The following is a 22,357-nucleotide window of genomic DNA, read 5'->3' on the forward strand; positions in this document are numbered from 1 at the left end:
GGTTCAGCTCATCCACGCTGCTCCCCCAGGCATGGCACATATAGAACACACAGAGAGAACAATTCTGGTTTTTCCTCCAGCATTTCCTGACAGACACGTGCCATAACATTTACATTTGGAAAGGGATCACACATGGACAAGGACATTACAGGAATTTTGCCAAAGGTTTTCATCCCTTGGGATATTTGAAACATGGAGGGACTGGAGGCAGCTCCTGGATCACAGAATATCCTGAGCTGGAAGGGATGCCTCAGGTTTAGCTTTTTGATTTCTCAGATTCTGTGCTGCTTTAGTGTGTGGGTCTGGGCTTCATATTATGGTATGGTGAGCTCTGTGCACAGAGCAGGGAGACAAAACAATTCCTGCTCCAGCTGGGCACCAAGGACAAATGACCCAAATCTCAGCCCAAGAGAATAAACGATGGCAGAATGAAGAATGAAGAAAAACAAGCAGGGTGGGACTGCAGGGGCTGAAGCTGGGATGGGACAATGAACTGCAAGGTGCAAATGGAGCAGAACTGATCCCAGGGAGAGACCCCGTGCCCGGCCGGGCATTTTGGGGCCATTTTGGTTCATCTTGGGTGCAGCCCTGGCTGGGCTCTGGTGCTGCCCCAGGTGGATCCATGGAGGCCTTTTGATAAATCCCTGCTTTATTCTTGAGCTGTGTCCAGCCTCTGTTCTAGGGCAGCCCTCACAAGGCATCACAGGGCCCACCAGGTCAGCAAAGAGCAGCTCCTGCTGTGGCCATGGCCTTCCTCCCCATCCTCCTGCCAGGGCTGTGTCCCCATCCCTACCTGTGAAGGTGGCAGAACTGCTGGCATCACTTCCTGGGCCCCTCTGGCTCATTCTTCACTTTGCTGCACCATATTTCATCATGAACCTCACTGAAATGTATATTTCCCTTTTAAGAGCTCTCCTAGAATAATATATTTTTTTATTATCGTGACAGTGAGGGCTCCTGTTGCCATGGCTACATGCCCTTTGCTGGAGCAGGAGCTTTCTGGGTATTGGAAATTCTGCAATTTTTCCTGATCTACATGGTTTGATTTTATTTTATTTTAATTTAATATTTATTCTCATTAACATCTGCTGAAACAACAGGTCATTTATATTGCATATGGATGTGTCACCAGTACAGCAAAGCCTTCAGAAACAACCTTCTGCTTTCAGAAGGAATTATTTTGGGGAGGAAAAGATCTCCCATGCAGCATTGATAATACATAATATAACAAAACCACAGGAACTCTGAATAGGTCTCATCTGTATCTCACCACATCATACATTAAATCCCATTTCTGGACTCCTGAATGAGTGTTATAAAACCAAGCCAAATTTTCTGTGCTTTTCATCTCATTGCTGTAAAACAAACCTTTATCTTCTGCTTGTCAATTGAGCCCCACTCTGGACTGAGCCTCTTGAAACCTCATTTATTTGAGAACACATGGAGGGAAATTAAATGGATGTATTAAATTGAGATACAGATGGATAGATAGATGGATAGAGGGATAGAGAGATAAGAGAGAAATAGAGAGATAGAGAGATAGAGAATAATTCTGATTTTTACTCAATTCAGTTTTTTACTCCAGCATTTCCTTACAGACAAGTGCCACAGCATTTACATTTGGAAAGGGATCACACACTACAGGAACTTTCCCGAAGGTTTTCATTCCCTGGGATATTTCATGGTGCAGGATTGTGCTCTCCTTCTGCTGTCAAAACACACTGGGAGGGAGCAGGGGTGTGCCCATTATACAGAAAGGGAAACTGAGGCACAAAGCCAACCCATTCCTGCTCCCAAAGAAGATGAGTAGCAGAATTGGGGTGAAAACATCTGAATTTCTGCTGAATTTTTACCCAGTGTTTTTAGTAACAGCATCCAAAGCACTGCCTCCTTGTCTCCTGGTGAGGAGGATGGTCCAGGTGTCACCTGTGGGTTTTTTTCTGTTTTATCAGGACCAGGGATGCTGCATGAGACCCATTTGCTTCCCTCCCTCTGTACTCTCAGCTTTTATTGTATTTTATTTTTAACTAAAAATAGTAGAAATAAGAGGGCAAATAGTCCAGAAACTTGGAAGATTTGCCTACAGAAAGGCAAAAGGTTTCTTACTGAAGTCTTAAAAGGAAGCAGGTGAAGTGAGGCACTGAGTGGATTCAGCTGGGGCACACAGGAGAGTCCTGGGAGGGGAGGTGAAGCTCCTGGAGAGTGTGATGGCAAGGAAACAGCAGCTGGGGAAGGGAAATAGGGCCCAGCCCAGGAAAAAATGGGAATGTCCTCACCTGGGGATGGGAAATGAGGGAAAAGGAGTTTATATTCCCACCTCGGCCTTGTGGAGAGGCCAGGAATGGAGGCAGGGAGAGGCAAAGGGAGGTGCCAAAGGGACTGAGGAACAGCTCCAGCTGCACTGAGGTCCCACCTGGGTGCAGCACCTCCCTGCCCACACCAGCCTGCTCTGTGTCCCCACAACAAGCTGCACCAAGGGAAATATAAGTTGGATATTGGGAAGAAGTTTTTCACAGAAAGAGTGATAAAGTTCTGGAATGTTCTGCCCAGGGAGGTGGTGGAGTCCCCATCCCTGGGTGTGTTTAACAGAGCCTGGATGTGGCACTGGGGGCCAGGGTTGGGTTGAGGGCTTGGGGCTGGGTTGGACTCGAGGATATTGAAGGTCTCTCCCAACCTGGTCATTCTGTGAATTCTGTGAACAAGGAGATTCCCACCCAGCTGAAAACTTCCCCCACCAGCTGCCCTGTTATTTTGGGGGAAGAGCCTCCCTGACAATGTCACAGGTTAGAACATCTTCCCCCAATTTGCTTTACCTCCAATTCCAACTGGAGAAGAGGGTTTTCCATGACTCATTTCTCCTGCCATCCATGTGCATCCACATCCACAGCATGTCCTGTTCCCATAGAGATGTCACATGAGCCACATGGGAAGGGACCCAGCACCCAGCACTGGAGAGGCAGAAAAGGAGGAACAAGCCTTTTCCAGAGGGAATGAGAAGAGCAGGAACATGGGAGAAAGCAGCAGCCCAGTGGGCACAAAGGAAATGATCAATTATCAGGTGCTGCCTCCCATCCCTGGCTCCCATGGAGCAGGATGGGGTGTTTGGGTACCCTAAGCACCAACCCACATTTGAGAGCTGACCACATTTAAAATGCAATTGTTAGGTGCAATTTAATAAAGGTGAGAAATAAGCATAAAAAAAATGCTTTTTATAGAATCATGGAATATCCTGAGTTGGAAGGGACCCACAAGGATCATCAAGTCCAACTCCTGGCCCTGCACAGGACAAACCCCAGAATCTGTAATTATGACACAAATGCTGATGCCAGTTCTCAAGTCAAATCCTAATGGGATGTCCCTGCATAGAACTTTGGTTCTTAAGGAAAGCAGCACGTGGAGCAACACTGGGAAAATACAGCAAGAGTGTTTTGGATAGCTCAAGTTCTGTAATTGAAACAAATATATTAATTTATTCAAGTATTGTATTAGCAAAGGAAGAAAAGATTCAGAGTATTTTGGACTGTTTAAGGCTATTTCTGGGGTGAGGCTGTTCCCAGGCAGGGGAGAGGGAGCTGTGCTGTCCTGGTTTGCAGCCTGACTGCTCTGTTTGGAGGAGGCAGGAGGAGCACTGACCATCCTGAGCAGCAGTGTGGGAAACCTTGCCCAGACACTTCCTCAATGGATTTAACTCCATAAAGTGGGAAGCTATCCCATGGGAGAAGACACTCCATGAGGACAAGGGGGATGGATGTAGGACCTGGGGGCTCCCAGGGTGTTTTAGCTCCCAGAACACCCCAATATCCCACAGGTTTTATCCTCACCAGGCAAACATTGGGCTTAGTTCCTCTGGAGAAAGGTCTGGAAAAGCCCATCTCTGTCCAGGGCTGTGCACGAGGATGGCACAGCCAAGCTGCCACCATGGGCACATGTGGGGCTGTGGAGCCAGGGATGTGCCATGGGATGCACTGAGGGATGTGCCAAGGGAGTGCCAAGGGATGTGCCATGGGATGTGCCAAGGGATGTGCCATGGGATGCACTGAGGGATGTGCCAAGGGATGTGCCATGGGATGTGCCCTTGGATGTGCCATGGAATGTGCCATGGGATGTGCCATGGAATGTGCCAAGGGATGCACTGAGGGATGTGCCAAGGGATGCACTGAGGGATGTGCCAAGGGAGTGCCAAGGGATGTGCCATGGGATGCACTGAGGGATGTGCCAAGGGATGCACTGAGGGATGTGCCAAGGGATGCACTGAGGGATGTGCCCTTGGATGTGCCATGGAATGTGCCATGGGATGTGCCATGGGATGTGCCAAGGGATGCACTGAGGTATGTGCCAAGGGATGTGCCAAGGGATGTGCCATGGGATGCACTGAGGGATGTGCCATGGGATGTGCCATGGAATGTGCCAAGGGATGTGCCCCAAGGGATGTGCCAAGGGATGCACTGAGGGATGTGCCATGGGATGTGCCATGGAATGTGCCATGGGATGTGCCATGGGATGTGCCAAGGGATGCACTGAGGTATGTGCCAAGGGATGTGCCATGGAATGTGCCATGGGATGTGCCCCAAGGGATGTGCCAAGGGATGCACTGAGGGATGTGCCAAGGGATGTGCCATGGAATGTGCCATGGGATGTGCCATAGGATGTGCCATTGGATGTGCCATGGAATGTGCCAAGGGATGTGCCAAGGGATGTGCCAAGGGATGTGCCATGGGATGTGCCAAGGGATGAACTGAGGGATGTGCCAAGGGATGTGCCATGGAATGTGCCATGGGATGTGCCATAGGATGTGCCATTGGATGTGCCATGGAATGTGCCAAGGGATGTGCCACGGAATGTGCCAAGGGATGTGCCACAGGAGGCACCAAGTGCTCACTTTCCAGGCAAGGATTCAGCCGAGGCTGAGAGAAAACATCCTCATTACAGCCTCAGACCCCTAACATTCAGCACAGCTTCCCCACTCCCCCAGGGCTCCCTCCTGGGGAAGATCTCTCCTCTCTACACCCATCAAATGCCAAATCCAGTTTTCTCATGCCCTGATGGGGTGATGTGGGTGGGATGACACAAACTCCAGGTGAATATTGACTTTCCAATGAGGCTGTTCCAGCCCAAACACCTCCCTCTGCACTAGGCAGCCGAAGGGGGCCAGCATGCCAGCGGTCCAGCAGAGGAATTATTTGATTCCCCTGCCCTGCAGCATGCTGTCTGCCAGGAAATTTTCATTTGGTCTCTCCAACTCGAGAACCAATTGTAAATGTCAGTGCTAAACACTCAGATTTAAGTGTTGGGTTGTCTTGTTTGATTACAGCACTGAAAGGTCAGAGCTGACTAATGGAAGTACAAGCGGTGTCAGGAGGGAAACTGTGTTCTGATGGGGGTGAGCAAACACCTGGGGACAACCTAATCACTCTTCCTGCTGCATCTCTCTCTTCCCTCTCCAGCTCCTTCAGTCAGGGCCGTTTTTCAGTTCTTACAGCCTGGAAAAGCCATTTCTGGGGAAAATTCCTGCTCGTGACGTTGCTGCCGGGGATGCCAACAGCGCTGGGTTTCCCTGTGGAGGAAACAGAGCTCATCTCACCATGGCCTGCCTGGATTTTCTCCCAAAGGGGAAGAGATTGCACCAGAATTGGGCTGCTGTCACCCCCACTGGCATCACCCACCTCTCCCCATGCATGGCTCAGGCTTTGATGCCAAAGTGTCTGTGCCTCCACTTCCATTCCCCATTTCAGCCCTGCTCTGGCATCCAGCATCCCAAGAGCTCCACAGAGTAGAGAGCAGAACAGGGCTGTTTTCCCTCCTCCCTCCCCATTCCCCACCACTCACAGCCCTTTGAATTCCCCTTGCCCTGAGCTGTTCCAGTTGTGGTGACCAAATAAAACTCCAGCTGCCTCAAAGTGACCGAGCTGAGGAAATCTGCTTTAACCTGAGCCCATTCTCATCACTCCAGCTCTGCAAGCAGAGTTCATTATATTTATTTTAAAGCTGCTTTTAAAAATATTAGTCAATCTGCCTGGCAAAATAAAACCCTTAGGAGCTCCTACTCCTCTCCAGAGAGCAGTGTGGTGGTCCCAAGCAGGAATGTTCATCCATACAGATGCCATCCTGCACTGGGATCCAGTCCCTGCTGCCAATCCCAAAATCTTCCCTGGGCAGAGAAATTCAGTGATTCCAGATGTTTGAATGTTTCTGGACATCTACATCAATGAGCATTGGAAATTTTAGGAAACCTAGGAGTGTTAGGGAATATTGCAATGGTTTTTCCCCAGGACTCTGGGGTCTGTGATGAGCACAGCCTGGAAAATAGCCAGGGTGCTCACAGCACCTCTCCAACATCTTCCCAGGAATCCAAGATCCTGCTGGGCTTAGGGAGAGCTCTCCAGCTGCCTGAGCCTCCTTTTTCTCCAGGCTGAGCCCCTCCAGCTCCCTCAGCCCCTCCTGGTGCTCCAGACCCTCAGTATAGGAGCAATTATGTAATTCACAGCCCCTTTGCAGGAGCATCCCTGGGAAAAGGATCCTGTTAAGTGAAGGATGGTGCCAGAAGGGTGAAGAGGATGAGAAACCACCATGAAATGTAGAAGGGGAAAAAATCCACATACCATCACCAAGTGCAAAGAAAGCCAAGATAATAAATATCCAACTCCAAATGGAGCTATTTCCTCCCTGGCTCAGGCATGGAGCAGCAGCACTGGGGAAGTCAAAGCAGTTTGTGGTCCATAAGATTAATAGGAAATCTGCTCTGGATTGGGAACGATTCCCTCTTTTATTGCAATGAACCCCAAAGAGTAATGGCTGCAGGGCAAGAAGAGGAAGGTAAATTGCAGTAATAATGTGTTTCCTTGTGCTGACATGCTTTTGATCATAGAAAAATACACCATCTGTTTCTAAATTACTTGTTGTATTGATTTAACAGTTAGGAATGGGGGTGGAGGGGATCTCTTTTTTTTTCTTTTGCAAATCCATTTTGCGAGGTCTCCTGGAAATCTGACAGTTATGTGCAATAAGAAGTAAGGGCTTGTTCATCATAAAAGATTCCTGCTGTCAGCCATGGGGCTGTGCTGGGAGGAATGGGACATCCCGTTCCTCTCCATCAGCCTGTCCTGCCAGGAGCTGTGCAGCTGAGTGCTGATGTACCCAATAGGAATTATTTGTTACACCAAATAAACTCCTACTGTGCTGCTTCTTCCCTCTGAGGGTGGGCAGGCCCTGGCACAGGGTGCCAAGAGAAGCTGTGGCTGCCCCTGGATCCCTGGCAGTGCCCAAGGCCAGGTTGGACAGGGCTGGGAGCACCCTGGGATGGTGGAAGGTGTCCCTGCCCATGGAATGAGATGAGCTGTAAGCTCCCTTCCAACTCAAACCTGTGGTTCTACAGCTCTTCCCTGCCCAGATCACACACAGCTCACTGCCCATGTTGCTCTCAATTTCTAGAGATTTCCTTTTTTTTTATGGAACTCCTCCCCCTGCACCCCAAAGGCTGCCACAGCAGCAGGGTCCCTGTCCTGGGGAGCAGTTCAGCACACAGCAAAAACACATGTGTCACCCCAATACCTCCCTCAAGGCTCCCCCCTTCACAGGGCAGCACGGTACCTGACATCATTAAAAACCACAGAATCAGAGAAGGGCTGGGTTGGAAGGGAATTTAAAGCCAGCTCATTCCACCCCCTGCCATGGGCAGGGACACCTTCCCCTATCCCAGGCTGCTCCAAGCTCTATCCAGCCTGGCCTTGAACACTTCCAGGGATCCAGGGGCAGCCACAGCTTCCGTGATATTATTTTGCTGCTAATCAGTTGTTGTTCCTCTTACTGCAGCCTGAGTGTCTTAGCCCCTGGCTAATGGCTTTCCTGGGAGACTCCAGGTGTCCCATGGATAAGGCCAGTCCAAAAGGAGAAAGTTAAACCCAGAACCTGGCACTGCAGTGATGCAAACAGAGCCCTTTCCTGTGGTCCCAACAACTTTCCAAGCCTCTGCTGCTGCTCAGCCAGGCAGCTGCTCTTACAGGAAAAATATCCAAAACAAAACATAACTTTATTGAGTTTGAAAATGATGCCCACCCTCCTGTGAGCATCCTAAAGTGCAGGGAATCCAAACCCACCTGATATCACCAAAGCTGGTGCTGGCATCAGCATGTCCTTCTCTGCCACTCCCAGCACAGTGTTGGGCACCTCAAAGACATTCTGTCCCCACCTAAACCCCTCACAGTGTCCCCAACACCACCAGGCAAATCCCTTCCTTCCCCTGGTGGAAAACACCCCAAGGCTCAGCCCAGGCACCACCCACAAAATGATTTTCAACTTCTCCAAGTGAAACCAGGAGACAGATCTTGGCTCCTGCTGGTTGTGATCTGCAAAGTTTATTTAACCCCCCCAAAAAAGGCATTTCCATGCAGAATTTTTTGGTTCATAAAAGAAGTCATTCCGCAGCAGCCACCTGACAACCCTCCCCCCCAAACCAAGAAATAAAGTGACCCCAGAGTGCACAAAACCAAACGAACCGTCCAACTCCAACAGAGAAAAGTGGTTCCTATCATTCCATACAATATGGAAAAATTTGGCAAATACAGCTGATCTTGCAGTTCCTGTCCCTTAAGCACTGTAGAGCTGGTTTGGCCTCCAGCCCTTGGGTTGCCTGTCTGAAAAAAAGACACAGGGGTCCTTGTGCTGCAGGACCTGGGGACTCTCCGAGGGGTCCAACCCAGGTATGGAAGAGCTGCCGCATCAGCGTTTGGAAGTGGGCAATATAAATATAAAACATGGATACAAATGGGTTCTTTGTACAGAAAATATCATCTCTCAAGGCACTGGGGTGATGGCCACCTGTCCACTGGTGGGCTCCCAACAGCCTTCTCCAGCCGCCAAGGAAGGAGGGGAGGAAGGCACCGGAGAAGTCCTGGTGCTGCCACCCAAGAGAGGTTTCACCCCTCAGCTGCCCCCAAACACCCCGAGAGGGGTTTTTCCTGGCTGGATGGTGCTTTTCCTTGGTGGGGTGACTGATCCCATGGGGGCTGCAGTCTCCTTGGGATGCCTTGGGGCTGGGTTCGGCCAGGAGGGAGGTGCATAGATGGGCCGGGGGCTTGGGCTGCTCCGCCCGCTGCTGGGCTCCCTCGTCACGCCAGCAGCCCCAGCCGGGTCACCTTGGCCGACAGGAAGGAGTGGATGATGAAGACGATGGTCTTGGGGCAGGAGTGAAGGTCCAATTGCTGCAAAACAGGAAAGGAGGGATGTTTGCAATGGAGAGGGCTGCTCCTGCAGCAGCCAGTTTTCAGGCAAGTACCACCCAGAGCTCCCCAAACCCACCACAGCTTTACTGGGGCCCTGGGAAGGGCTGTGCACCCTGGCTGGGGTGGGCCATGTGTCACCCCTATGCCATGAGAAGGGTGGGTGCCATGAGCAGGGTGGGTGCTCTGTGGGTGGGGCTGCTGAAGGCAAAGCCAACTCACGATCTCTCCCTCTGGTCCACCAAAGTCCAGGTAGAGCATCTTGGTGCCATCATCCGAGGACATCTGCAGCTTCTCGAAGGGCTGCTGCAGCAGGATGGTCCTGCTGAGCCCAGGCTCGCTGGTGGAAATGGTGAAGCCCTTGTCGATGTGGACGGTCAGGGTGCAGTCCTGTCCCTTCCACGTGCACGCTGGGGACAAGGACGGGACGGGGTGAGCCAGGGGTCCCGCCGCACCCCCCGGTCCCCGCGGGTCCCCGCTGACCTGTCGAGACCTCCTGGGCCAGCTCGGCGGCGCCGTGGGTGCCATCCACCAGTAGGCGCGTCCACAGGGCGAGCTCTCGGGGGCTCTCCAGGCTGAAGAGATGGGTCTGCACGCCCAGGCGGCCGCCGGCGCGCAGCGCGAAGGAGCGCTCGGCCTCGTACAGCGCCGAGCCCTTGGCCGGCCCCGAGTGCACCAACCTGTGGCACGGCCAGCGCTCAGCACCGCACCCCGCACGGTCCCGGCACAGCCCCAGCACTGCCCGCACCCCGCACGGTCCCTGCACAGCCCCAGCACTGCCCGCACCCCGCACGGTCCCGGCACAGCCCCAGCATTGCTGCGCACCCCGCACGGCCCCGGCACAGCCCCAGTATTGCCGCGCACCCCGCACGGTCCCTGCACAGCCCCAGCACTGCCCGCACCCCGCACGGCCCCGGCACAGCCCCAGCATTGCTGCGCACCCCGCACGGTCCCTGCACAGCCCCAGCATTGCCACGCACCCCGCACGGTCCCTGCACAGCCCCAGCACTGCCCGCACCCCGCACGGCCCCGGCACAGCCCCAGCATTGCCCGCACCCCGCACGGCCCCAGCGCCTCACCCCGCTCCGCTTCGCGGCAGCCGCGCAGCGGGGCCGCCAGGGGGCGCTGCAGCCCCGCGGATGAGGCCCCGCAGCGCCCGCGCTGGAGCCGCCCTCGGAGCCGCCCCCGCCCCAAAACCCCGCCCGAACCCCGCCCCCAGCCCACGCCCTACACCGAGAAACCCCGCCCCAACCCTGCCCCGAATCCCTCCCTCAAAACCTGCCTTGAAAACCCGTCCCAACACCCGCCCGAAACCCCCGCCCCATCCCCGCAACTCAGCACCACTGTGCCCACTGCCTTGACACCATCCCCGGACACTGTCACCACACTGTGCCCACTGCCCTGACACCACCCCCGGACACTGTCACCACACTGTGCCCACTGCCTTGACACCATCCCCGGATACTGTCACCACACTGTGCCCACTGCCCGGACACCACCTCTGAACACTGTCGCCACCCCCGCGCCCTAAGCACCCGCACTAAGCTCGAGACTCTGCCACCAACCCTTGGACACTGTCACCCCTTTGTGGGTCTGACACCAGCCCCGGGTCCTGCCCTGACTCCCAGCACTGCCCCCAGGGACTGCCACCACCTGACCCTTGGGCGGGCCGGGAGGGCACTGAGCTGGTGGCCCCTACCTGGTGGCGATGAGGGGGTAGCTGTGCGTGGGCTTGGCCAGCGCGTCCCGGCTCTGCGGCAGGCTCCCGTACAGCAGCAGCTCCTTCTCTGTGAGCACGGCCAGGAGGTTCCTGGTCCCAGCGCTGGGGAGCTGCAAAGGGACTGGGTCAGGGCCACCGGCAGCATGGTGGCACGGGGCGGCGGGGGACCGGGGGGTACCTGCTCGGTCAGCCAGCCCACGTGCTTGACGTCCCGTCCGGCCACCGTGCCAGCCCCCGCCAGCTGTGCCCGCAGCTCCTCCTTCACCCGCGGCAGCAGCGCGGCCGCGTTGGCCTGGATGGCCCCGAGCCACGACTGCGCCGTGGCCTCATCCTTGGCCCGCAGGAAGAGGGCAACGCGCCCGTCCGCCGAGCACACCTCCAGGTACCTGCAGGGACACGGCCCCGATGAGTGCCGTCCCGCCCTCGGCTCCCCGGGGCACCGCGGTGGCATGGCCCGCCCCGGCGGCAGGCGCTGACCTGTGCTCCGGGTCGGTCGGCAGGCACTTGCGGGACACGTAGCACATCTTCAGAGGGACACTCCGGCTCTCCCGGAGCTCCCGAGCGGGCAGCAGCGGGGATGATCGCTTCTGCTGGGCAGCAGGAGAGGGGTCCCAGCTGACTGTGGCCCCTGCCGAGGAGTTCTTGAAGTAGGGCGAGATCTCCTTCATGTACTTCACTGGAAGAGAGGCAGCACTGCTGAGGACACGGCACAGGCCAGGGCAGCCTCATCCTGCCCTGCTGAAACCCCCACACTCTCCCTGTACCAGAGCTGCTGACCCCTCCATTAGCTCCCCAGAGCTGCCACTCATGCTGCTGCGGGTCCCGTGCCCCTGTGGTGGCAGGGGTGGCACTGATGAGCAAGGTGACACAGGGAGTGACACAGAATCACAGAATAGTTTGGGTCAGAAAGAACCTTAAAGATCATCCCATTCCAACCCCCTCAATCGATTTACTGGGGATTTCCAGCAGCATTAAAGGGACCTTCATGCTGGCACATTCATCCCAGAGCTTGTAGGGCATAAGGAGAAGATGTGTGCAGATGTCAGTGGGGCTCTCCTGCATGGTGCAGGGGGATGGAGCATTGTGTGGCTCTTGGGAGGATAGAGGATTTGTACACCAAGCCCAGGAATGGTAAGGGTCCTGCTGGTAGAGACAATTACGGGAGCTTGTGGCCTCAGTGATAAGAGCAATTGCATTAGGAACTGAAGAACATTGCTTATCATAGAACCACAGAGTAGTCTGGGTTGGAAGGAGAGTTAAAGCCCATTTCAATCCATCCCCTGCCATGGACAAGAACACTTTCCACTGTCCCACGGTGCTCCAAGCCCTTTCCAGCCTATCCTTGGACACTTCCACGGATCCAGGGGCAGCCACAGCTGCTCTGGGCACCCTGAGCCAGGGCCTCACCACCCTCACATGACACCTTGAACCCTCACAGTACCTCAGCCCCACCATCCCAGCCTGGGGAGCTCTGCAAGAGGGATAGAAACAGTCTTTTCCCCCTTTTTCCATGCCTTTAACCCAGATCAGTTCACACATCCAGGCCTGAGCAGTTCCCTGGGGCAGCACACACAGCCAGGGGTGGGGAATGGGAAAGAGTCCCAGGCCAAAATTACACAGTCCAAATTGTGCTGGTACAGCCAGTCCTGCTGCCAGCTGAGGAACAGTGCTCAAATACCCTGGCTTGGCCCCAGGAAAAGCCCTGGAGAGCATGCTCTCTGCTTGCACAGCCCTGCCCCGTGAGCCTCAAACCAGGGACAAGAAACCAGTCCCCATTGAGCCTGGCTCCAGAGCTAGAGCCCTCAGAGCCATGCTGGGATGGCAGCTGGCTCCAGAGGTTTGGAGAAAGGGGGAGATGAAAGGCACCACAAATTGATGGGGCCCCACAGCCACATCCTGAAAATTAGTTTGGCATTGCTGGCTGAAAAACTCCAGCTGAGCAGGCGGGATGCCAGTCCTGGTCCTCCCCTGGGGCAGCAAGGGACCAGCTACTGACTCCAGGGAAGGGCTTCCCCTTGGAGGCCCTTAGGAAAACACCACGGAACAGACACGTGCCTGCAGCCACGTCCCCAGCCATCCTGGCTGGTTCCACACCGGGTCCAAGCCAGCAGAGTGGGTGGCAGGATGGGGGACACGAGCTTGGCTTTGCAGCCAACCCGTGTAGGTGGCTGGATGGGCACAGCTCCATCACTGCAGCCAAGCCACAGCAGCCTGATGTGCGGTCAGAAAGGAGCCCTTTTCCCACCAGGAAAGAGTCTGCATGCACCCACTCCCAAACTTCACCTGGCCACAAGATGGGATATCTCCCACCCATCTTCCCCTAGGGTCATGGCCCCAAGGCTGCCAGAGCTCCAGGAGTGTTTGAACAATGCTCTCGGGGGTGCACAGGGTGAGATTGTTGGGATGTCTGTGCAGGGCCAGGGCTTGGACTGGATGATCCTGGTGAGTCCCTTCCAACTCGGCCTATTCTGTGCTCTTCCTTTTCATTCCTCTCCCAGTGAGCTCCCTAAAACCCCTAAATCCTGATAGCCCGGCAGGAGCTGCGTGGAGCCGGAGCCCCGTGGGTGCTCTGCGAGACACAGCTATAAATGGCCACGGTGCTGTGCCACGTGGGCCGGGTCACCCCGCGGTGGCCCCGGGGCCAAGGCGGCGGCGGGGGGCCACCAGCCTCGTGCCCTGCGCCTCCCGTTACAAAAATAGCCACGTTCCCGCAGGCATCCGAGCCGCGCTGGATCTGACCCGAGCCATTAATCTTGGCAGCGGGGACCTGCCATTATCCCGGTGCCTGGGAACTAATTGGAGTTCAGAAAGATGCCACTGAGCCGCTGAAACCCGAGCGGCGTCCCTGCGCCAGCCCCTGGCTCCCCGGGCACGCGGGAGACGTCACCGGCATTAGCTGGGCGGTGGCGGGGTCACGTCCCGAGGGAGCCGCGGAGGACAGGCTAGTGCCCAGTGCGGGACAGGGCACGGAGAATGAGGCAACAGGCAGGGTCTAATGTCTCGGCTACGTGGCTTTAAGGAGGCTTTCAGGCTGCTCGCAAAGCACGGGGGATCCTGAGCCAGCACGGGGAGCTGGGAGGTGCTGGAGGCTGTGACACTCCCTGGCCAAGGCCAGGTCACCATCCCATGGGAGCTGCTGTCCCCTCCAGTGACCCCAGCACCGGCTTCACAGCGGGCTGACTTACACTTCTGCCTGTCCCTTCACTGCACTTGGTATTGAAGGGATTAATTAATTACCTCCATCTCATTAAAGCAAACAACTCAGACCATATCATGCATCACCTCTGCTAGTGGTAACTGTAATTCTTGAACTGTTTTTTCTTTTTAATTACAAGCTTGCAGCGCTGGGGTTCCTTCCTGCTCCCTGGCAGTCTGCACCCTCCCAGAACCACTGGGCAGCAACACTGCCTGGCTGCTGTTGACTTGAAGTCACCTACAGAAGGCACACAGCCCTGGGTGGCTGCCGGGCTAATCCATGTGGCCTCCAAAGCCATGTGGGCTCTCCAGGGAGACAGCCTGTCCCACTGATCTTCTCCAGAACAGAGGACAGAGGACAAATAGGACCTTTAACTGCTCAGGGCTTTGCATCAAGGTAAACTTTATTTCAGGGTTATAGGGAAAAGCAAAAGTCTCTGGGTGTGCAGCCACTCATCCCATGCCAGGACGGTGCCTCTGCAGGGGGCACAGGGGCTCTCAGTCACTGGAGCATCCCATGTGTTCTGAACCCTGCAGTGAGCTGCGCCAGGGACATGTTCAACCAAAGGCCCTGGGTCTGCCTCTGTGTTGCAGCTGGTTTTTTTCTCCCCAGCATGCCAGAAAGGGGCAGAATTCCTTGGTTTCACTTCTTGGGAAGAAATTCTCCCTCTCTATCAGCCCATTCCTCACAAGGATGGAGAACAATCACAAACCAACCACTCCCAGCACCCTGGATCCTGAGTCAGCACAACCTGCCCCACACATCATCACTGCTCAGAGCCAAGCCTGACCCCACAGAGCTTCACTGAGGAGCCACAATGCTTCCTCCAGGCAGGAAAACAGACATGGACACCCAGAGCAGGTTCAAGAACCCCCTCTCACTGCTTGGGTCACCAGCAGAGATCACAGTGTGGATTCAAAGAAGAGGTTCCAGACACCATTTCTGGTCAGGTGTAGGATGGTGCTGCTGTTTCTACTGCCAAAATCTTCCCAGCAGCACCTACACAGCTCAGCAAGGCCATCACATCAGGAAATCTTCCAGAGAGCTCCTGGAGATTGAGTGCTGGCCCTACAGAAATGCTAATCCCACCTCCAGCTGGTCCCTCTCTGCCTCAGGATTAATGAGGCAAAATTGGCTTGTTACACTGGGGGGCTGAGCAAACACACACCCTGCAAAGAGACACCCTGAAACGACCTGCCAGCTCCAACCCAACGCTCTGATGTGCTTCCAGAACAGCCAACACAGTCCCCAGCACACCACCCTGGGACCATGCCCTGCCCCTGGCTCCAAGCAGCTCCTGAACATGACAGCAGCTCCTGTCCCAGCTGCCTCAGCTCAAGTCCTTCTACCCCAGGGAGGAAGATGCCATAGGATGCTGCAGGGTGAAGCACCACTGGTGTCCCTCCTGCCCCAGGATCCCATCTCAGCACTCAGTGCCACATTCCATGCCCCAGCTCTTTGCTAAACATTCCCCTGTCCTGCACTATCAGCAGGGAGATCACGGGACAGCCCTCCGTGTTTCCAGGGAGGAGAAACAAACCCAGGAAACTCCCCAGGGAAAGCAAAGCTTCGGAGCAGCGAGGTGTGGAGGTGGCATATGTGCCCCATCACCTCTTGGCATCATCCCCAGGGCAGATCCAAAGCCTTCCTTCCCACAGATATAGCAAGCAGCGCTCTGGAGAATCCCCAGCCCCACTCTCTCCCAGCACCCATTTTTCTGAATTTCAAACTTCCAAGCAATTACTTGGCCAAGCAAGTCCTAAAGAGCACAGACAGCCCCAGGAGCACCCCTGTGGCAAGTAAGTCATGGATGTGAGATGCCCATAGCTACCCCAACTCCTCCTCCCCACTGCTCCAAATTCTTCCCCCATGACAATACAGCACAGGGGCCCCATTAGGAAAACCACTCCTGACCCCAAAACCCTTCCCTGGGCAGCTGGAAGGATGTTTATCAGCCCTCCCCCTGCCAGGGAGAGTCTCTGGATTCCAAGCAATGAAAATAAGGAAAAAAAAACAAGGGAAAAATAAGGCAAGGGAGAGCAACTCTCCCTGAAATAACAATGTAATATAAATACAGTCCAACTCCTCCTGTAAATACCAAGAGAGTAGTTTGGCACATTCAAAAAAAATCTTGGCAGGACACAGGGAGAGGTATCTGCATGTCCTCACGCCTGGGCAGCAATGACACCCAGGAGCCTGAGGCCAAGCTGAGCAGCCCAGGGTGAAATCTGGCACGTGGAGCCACTGCTGATGCTCACATTAAAACACATCACCTCCCAGCTCTGCCACTTTGGGGAGCCTCAGCCCAGCTCACTGCCCTCTGAGGAGGTGCCAGCTCTCCCGGTTTTGTTACCTGCTGCAATGCCACCTGCAAATCACCCTAAAAACTCCAAACCCCAGGAATGACTGCAGCCAGGAGCAGCAAGGAGTGAACAGACACTGGCTGTGCCAAATACTCTGGTTTAGCACTCAGAGCACTATAAGGAAAGCTGGAGTCACACCTGGCAGCATGTGGGGAGCAGAAAGTGTCTAAGTAATCTTAAGGTACTCTTTTTTAAGCTCTGCCTTCTCCAAGCAGGAGAAGGCAGCAGGGAAGGCCCCAGTTTAACACCCTTCAGGCACTTTAAGGCCACCCCCTGCTCCTCAGCCCTGCCACCTCTGCCTGGGGCAGGGTGTTTGGAAGCCAGCTCCTGGAGAGACACAAGGGTGGCAGGTACAAGGCAGGGCCACCACCTCCACAAGGCAGTGACAGCCCCACCACCCCCATGGCAGAGCTGCACTGTGCTAGGGAGGGGATGGAGATGTACCACGTTTATAAGTGACATCAGCGACCACGATGAGCAGCAGAGAGCCTTTCCCTGCTCTGGCTGGACCCCAACAACATCAGATACAAACTCATCCCAGAGCTCCAGAGTGCTGTAGTGGGAGCCAGCCCAGCCCCAGTCTGCTCCCAAGGGTACCTGCTGGGAGTCTTAAGTAATTAAGAAATCCAGCAGGTCATACCTGAGTTTAGCGAGCTACAGTAAAGGCCCTGCCTACAACTGCCTCCCAGGAGGGGGACCTGGATCCCAGGGGATGGGGGAGGAGGAGGGGTCCAGGGAGAGAAATTGTTCTCTGCAGAAAGGGCAGCTCCTCTGCACCTCTGGCAGGAGCTCTGGCAGATGGGAAACCCACACCAAAGGAAGAACAGAAAATAATGGAGGGAGGGTGGTCCAAGAGCAGCAGCTCCAGGCAGGAATTTCACAGACTCACAAAGAAAGAAGCTCTTGTATTTTTCTTTGGTCAGAAAAAAACAACAAAACCACTCCACCACCAACCCTATCTGCTCCCAGCAGCTGTGCAGAGCAGCACATTCCTCCAGCTGAACCGTGGTCCTCAGGCTCCCAGGAGAGGAGGAACCCACAGCAGAAAGGGCTGAGCAAAGCTAAAAATGAAAATCTGGAGCTGAGACAATCTGGGGAAGGCACAGGAAAGCTGGAGCTAAGGTGGTTGCTGGCAGCACAGCACACAGAACTGCTTTGTTCAGGGACAGCCCTGAGCACCGCCCCCAAATCAAACCTCCCTTTGGGATGTGGGAAGGGTCTCTGGTGCCAAGACCCCCCTGTTAAGCAGGGTGACCCCAGGGACCGGTTGGAAGTGAGGGGAGGGGAAGGCTCCTTTCCTGAGGAACAGGTCTGGGATGCTCATCCCAGCCTGGCCAAGCTGGCAGAGGGTGGGCAAACAGATGTGATGTGAAGGGTAGCCAGAGAAGAATGGGGTCTCTCCCTCAGGACTCCCATGGTCCCAACCCATCAACCCTCACCCAGTCCTCAAGTAGGGCTTGAGGGGCTCCTACAGTGTGCCAGCCCCCTCAGGACTTGGAGACACCAGGGACCATCTGCCTGGTACTGAGAGGGAGCCTGTTCCCAGGGAACAGCCTGCTCCAGGGTGGTGAAGGCTGCATCCCTGGGATGTCTGTAGCCTCAGCTTCCAGGGATCCCCTCGGCGGGCAGCATCCCCTGGATGGGTAGTTCCTGAGCAGGCCCTGCCTCACCCTCCACCTGCTCAAAACCCACCCAGCAAACCCCAAGGTGCTCAGTGCACCCCCTCCCTGCTGGCATAAACCTACACCAGCCAGGGACGTGGGTTTAAATTAAAACCACGAGAAAAGCAGAAAATGTTTTCTCTTGCCCCAGGAACTGCAGACGTGGAGGTGATGCCGTGCAATGAAAGAATCCCAAATCCCAGAAACTTGTCCCACACCTCCTACTGCTGCCTGCCTGAGGTCCTACAGCGGGGAGACAGAGCCTCTGGGCATGGAGCACTGGCACACACATCCCTCCCTCTACAGAAGGAGACAGGGAGATCCCAGCAATTACCTCCAGCTCTCGGGATGAGCAGACAAATCACTCTGCATATGTTGTTTTCCATTTGAAAGAGTATGCAAATGCAGCTGCAGATGATATGCCACCCCTGTGTCATCCCAGTACATGAGGACCCTTCTGTCCCCATCACATCCTTGTCTCCTACCTTCCAAGATCACTTCCTTGCCCGTCTTCTTCAAGGCCTGCACGGCCTCGTCGTGGGTGGCCTCGGACAGGTCGGTGCCATTGACGGCGAGGATGGCATCCCCCACGTACAGCGCCTCGGTCTGGTCTGCTGCCAGCCCCTTAAAGATCTTGGAGATCAAGATGGGCATTTTATTCTCTCGGCCACCTTGAAACAGAAGAGACAGGGAGTGGTTGTGGCTGTAGGAGAGCTTGGAGCAGTGGGTGGGGAGGGGGATGCTCTGGTACCAGATGGTCCCAGCAAGGCTGAGCCTTTCTGCTGCCACTCAGTGCACTGTGCCAGGTCAGCCCACTGCCCACTCCCCCAGATACCCACAGGACACCTGTACCAAGCATAAGCAGCCAAAGTACCATGAGGCTGTACAGCTGATGAAGTGATTGCTCCAAAACCACTCAGATTGGTCACAGATTATTCACAGAGCGAACACATAACCTGGCCATCTCCCCATCAGTTTTGGCAGGAAAGTGTATCGTTATTTGCATTATTAATCATGTGTGCTGAGCAACTATCCTGGCTCCAAGGACTTCATGATCTCAACACATAAGACAGCTGAATGTTTTTGGAGAGGCCAAAGAGGCAGAGAGAGGCGAACCAATCTGGCTGCATGCTCCTGTCCACACAGCAGCCCTATTTACCGGCTGCTCCCCGCTGTCCCGACTAAAAGAATGCTATTCAAACTCCCAGCAGCTTCAGGGGATCAATTTGCACATCGACTTTTGAACCCGCAGGGAGATCCGAGCTGCCTCCGTGCCAGGGTGCAGGGATGCAGCAGCCACTGCCCATGGCAGCCGGGGATCAGCAGTGCCCGATGTGCCCTGCGCCCCGGGACAGCCTGTCCCGAGGAGTCTCCAAGAGATAATCCTCATCCCAGAGGGAGATGCTGAGCCCAGCCTGCTGTCACTGCCCGCCCCGGGCTGCTCCCAGCCAGTGCCACAGGCATTTCCTTGCTCAGCCGCTGCCAAGCCAGCGAGGGCTCCGGTTATCAGCTGTCAGAGGCCCCGGCGGGGGCTGCTCCGTCCCTGCGCCAGCGGCTCCTCGCCCGGCTGCCAGTGCCGAGAGCCCTGCCAGAGCTAAGAACCTCCGCCAGCCCGGCTCTCGCTCGGCTCCCCGCTGTCCTGCCAGCCCTAAGCCACGTCCTGGGGTGGGACATTCACCCCCCGGGTGGCACCCAGTGTCCCTGCGTGAAACACGACTGGCACATGAACAGGGACATGCCAGCAGCCCGGTGAGGAGTGATGCCCTGCCCTACCAAGTCTGCCCCACCCTCCACACCTTCTACTGCCCAGTTTTGATGGCAACTACTTCTTTTCCACATACGTCACTGGAAAAGTAAAGTTTTAACTGAACCAAGGGAAGTTTCTCCTTTCCTGGGAGAGCCACAGAGCAAGAAATAACTTGGCAGCCAAGGGGCTGTTACGAAAGGGGGTTTGTGCATCCCAAAAAATGGGCTGGCACACTGGGGCACCCTGCAGACACGGCCAGCAGTGTCGATCCAGTTCCAGCACCCGCACATTCACATTGCAAAACCTCCCCGCTTCCAGAGGGAGCCGGGGGCGGAGGCTACGTCCCCTCTGAGCTGGAAGGAGAAGCCACGTCAGGAGGCGAGAGCTGCCCTGTCACTGCCCCCGGGGCGGCCGAGCCCGCTGCCTCTCACAGCCACGCTCCGTGACAGCCCTGTTCCTGTCTCCCCGCTGCCCTTTTCATCCTGCTTCCACAGTTCCCAACACGCTCGGAGCCGCGTGAAAATCAAAAGCAGGGAGAAAGGCAGGAACGCCATCACTGCCCTAAGAAGTTTCCAGCCTGAAGTTCAGGCGAGTCACCAAGGAGCGGGACAGCTCGGGAAGGAAAACAGACATTGAACAGGGAGGCTTCCCGCTGCCGCGCTTCCCGGGAGCACACATCTCCAAACCCGAGCGCGCTGGTTTAACACCCCACCCAGCGCCGGCAGATCTCCATGGGCTTTACATCGCCCCCTTCGTTTTGCTGACAGTTTTAAAGGGGCATTTCCCAACTAAGGAACACGGTGGGACAAGGACACGCCGGCCCAGCCCTCCCTTTAACTGCAAAAGGGCAACTTTGGTGTAACCCCCTGCACCCCACCTGCCCTGTGAGACATCCCCCTACCCATGGGTGAGGGGAACAGGGGGTGCCCCCTCCGGCTGACAAACCCTGGGATCTCTCACCCCGGCCGGGGCACGACGGGCAGGCACTGGCCGGTCACTCCGCACCCCAAATCATCGCTCTTTCCGTAGGCTGGAAATGGTTCGGGTCCCGTCACTGCCACGTATCCCCCTTCCCGTCCTGAGCTGAGGCTGGGGGCTGTGAAGACCCCGACTACAGCCCCGCTCCCCGCGGGGTTCGCTCCGAGCGAGCCGCGGGACGGCAGCAGCAACAGGTCCCGGTGCCGATGCCCGTCTACCCCGCCACCCCGGGCCCCCGAGCCCGGCCTCACCTTTGATGCTGATGCCGAGCCCCCCCACGTCCTGCTTGACGACGCGCACGGTGCGCCTGATGTTGGCGAGCGCCTCGGGCGCGGCGGAGCCCGGCTCGCCGCCGTTCAGCTGCGCCGCCGGGGTCTCGGGGCCGGGCCCGGGGCCGTCTGCCGGGCTGACCCCCAGCACGTCCTCGGCCAGGGTGAGCAGGACGCGGAGCCACTGCCCGCTGGGGCCGCGCAGCTCCAGCAGCCCGGTGCGCGGGGCGCGCCTGCCCGCCGCCATCTTCGCGCGCTCCGCGTCCCACACCGCCCCGCGCCGCCCCTCAGCGCTCCGCGCACCGCCCGTCCCACACCGCCCCTCACCGCCCGTCCCACACCGCCCCTCACCGCACCGCCCGTCCCTCACTGCCCGTCCCCGTCCCACACCGCCCCTCAGCGCTCCGCGCACCGCCCGTCCCACACCGCCCCTCACCGCACCGCCCGTCCCTCACCGCCCCTCACCGCCCGTCCCACACCGCCCCGCGCCGTCCCTCAGCGCCCCGCGCACCGCTCGTCCCACACCGCCCGTCCCTCACTGCCCGTCCCCGTCCCACACCGCCCCTCACCGCCTCTCACCGCCCGTCCCTGTCCCACGCCGCCCTCACCGCCCGTCCTACACCGCCCCTCACCGCACCGCCCCGCAACGCCCCTCAGCGCACGTCCCTGTCCCACACCGCCCTCACCGCCCCTCACCGCCCGTCCCCGTCCCACACCGCTCCGCACCGCATGTCCCGCACCGCCCCTCAGCGCCCCGCACCGCCTGTCCCTGTCCTGCACCGCTCCGCCCATTGCCCCGCACCGCCTCTCCACACCCGGCACAGCCTCCCTCCGCACCACTCCGCACCGCCCCTTAGTTCCCCGCACCGCTCCACGCCCCGTCCCGCCACACACCGCCCCGCCGGACCGGGACAGAAGCCTGGGAGAGAGCGGGACCACGGCCTCGCCCCATTCCCCTCCGGACGGGGCACCGGGATGCTCCTCAGTGCTTCCCACACCAACTCTGGACGGGACACCAGGAGGGGACACGGCTCCCCGATGCTCCATATCATGGAATGGGGCACAGGGAAGAGCACAACTCCCCGGTGCTCCCCGCTCCATCCTGGGACACGCACCGGGAGGACACGATGCTCCCCAGGACTCCCTTCTCCAGCCCGAATGGAGGGGCTCCAGAGGGACATGGTGCTCCCCATGCCTGCCCACGAGGG

The 22,357-nt window shown here is 56.7% G+C and overlaps 1 protein-coding gene across 2 annotated transcripts; it reads right to left on the reverse strand.

The window, feature by feature from the left end:
* Positions 1–8,264: 8,264 nt before the first annotated feature.
* On the reverse strand, positions 8,265–21,458 carry SNTA1 (syntrophin alpha 1). Of its 2 annotated transcripts, none has more exons than XM_084218001.1 (8): positions 21,132–21,458; positions 18,641–18,826; positions 11,413–11,611; positions 11,114–11,321; positions 10,915–11,045; positions 9,699–9,895; positions 9,438–9,625; positions 8,265–9,197 (listed from the first exon to the last, which is right to left on the reverse strand). In XM_084218001.1, exons 1-8 carry the CDS (start codon positions 21,394–21,396, stop codon positions 9,105–9,107), a joined length of 1,467 nt encoding a protein of 488 aa, XP_084074127.1. In that variant the 5' UTR covers positions 21,397–21,458; the 3' UTR covers positions 8,265–9,104. The 2 variants fall into 2 exon arrangements, with proteins under 2 accessions (XP_084074127.1, XP_084074128.1); XM_084218002.1 differs by lacking the exon at positions 21,132–21,458 and adding an exon at positions 20,863–20,948 and having other exon boundaries at positions 8,266–9,197.
* Positions 21,459–22,357: the final 899 nt, after the last annotated feature.

This window comes from Fringilla coelebs (genome assembly GCF_963513975.1).
Source record: "Fringilla coelebs genome assembly, chromosome: 18".
Taxonomy (NCBI): Eukaryota; Metazoa; Chordata; class Aves; order Passeriformes; family Fringillidae; genus Fringilla; species Fringilla coelebs.

Bases quoted from the DNA above. Each gene is read 5' to 3' on its own strand.
- SNTA1 (XM_084218001.1), bottom strand. From the start codon at position 21,396: ATGGCGGCGGGCAGGCGCGCCCCGCGCACCGGGCTGCTGGAGCTGCGC. The intron at 11,612-18,640 runs GTAGGAGACAAG...CCTCTCTTCCAG, and splicing joins CAAGGAAGTGATCTTGGAAG to TGAAGTACATGAAGGAGATC. The intron at 11,046-11,113 runs GTACCCCCCGGT...GTCCCTTTGCAG, and splicing joins TGGGCTGGCTGACCGAGCAG to CTCCCCAGCGCTGGGACCAG.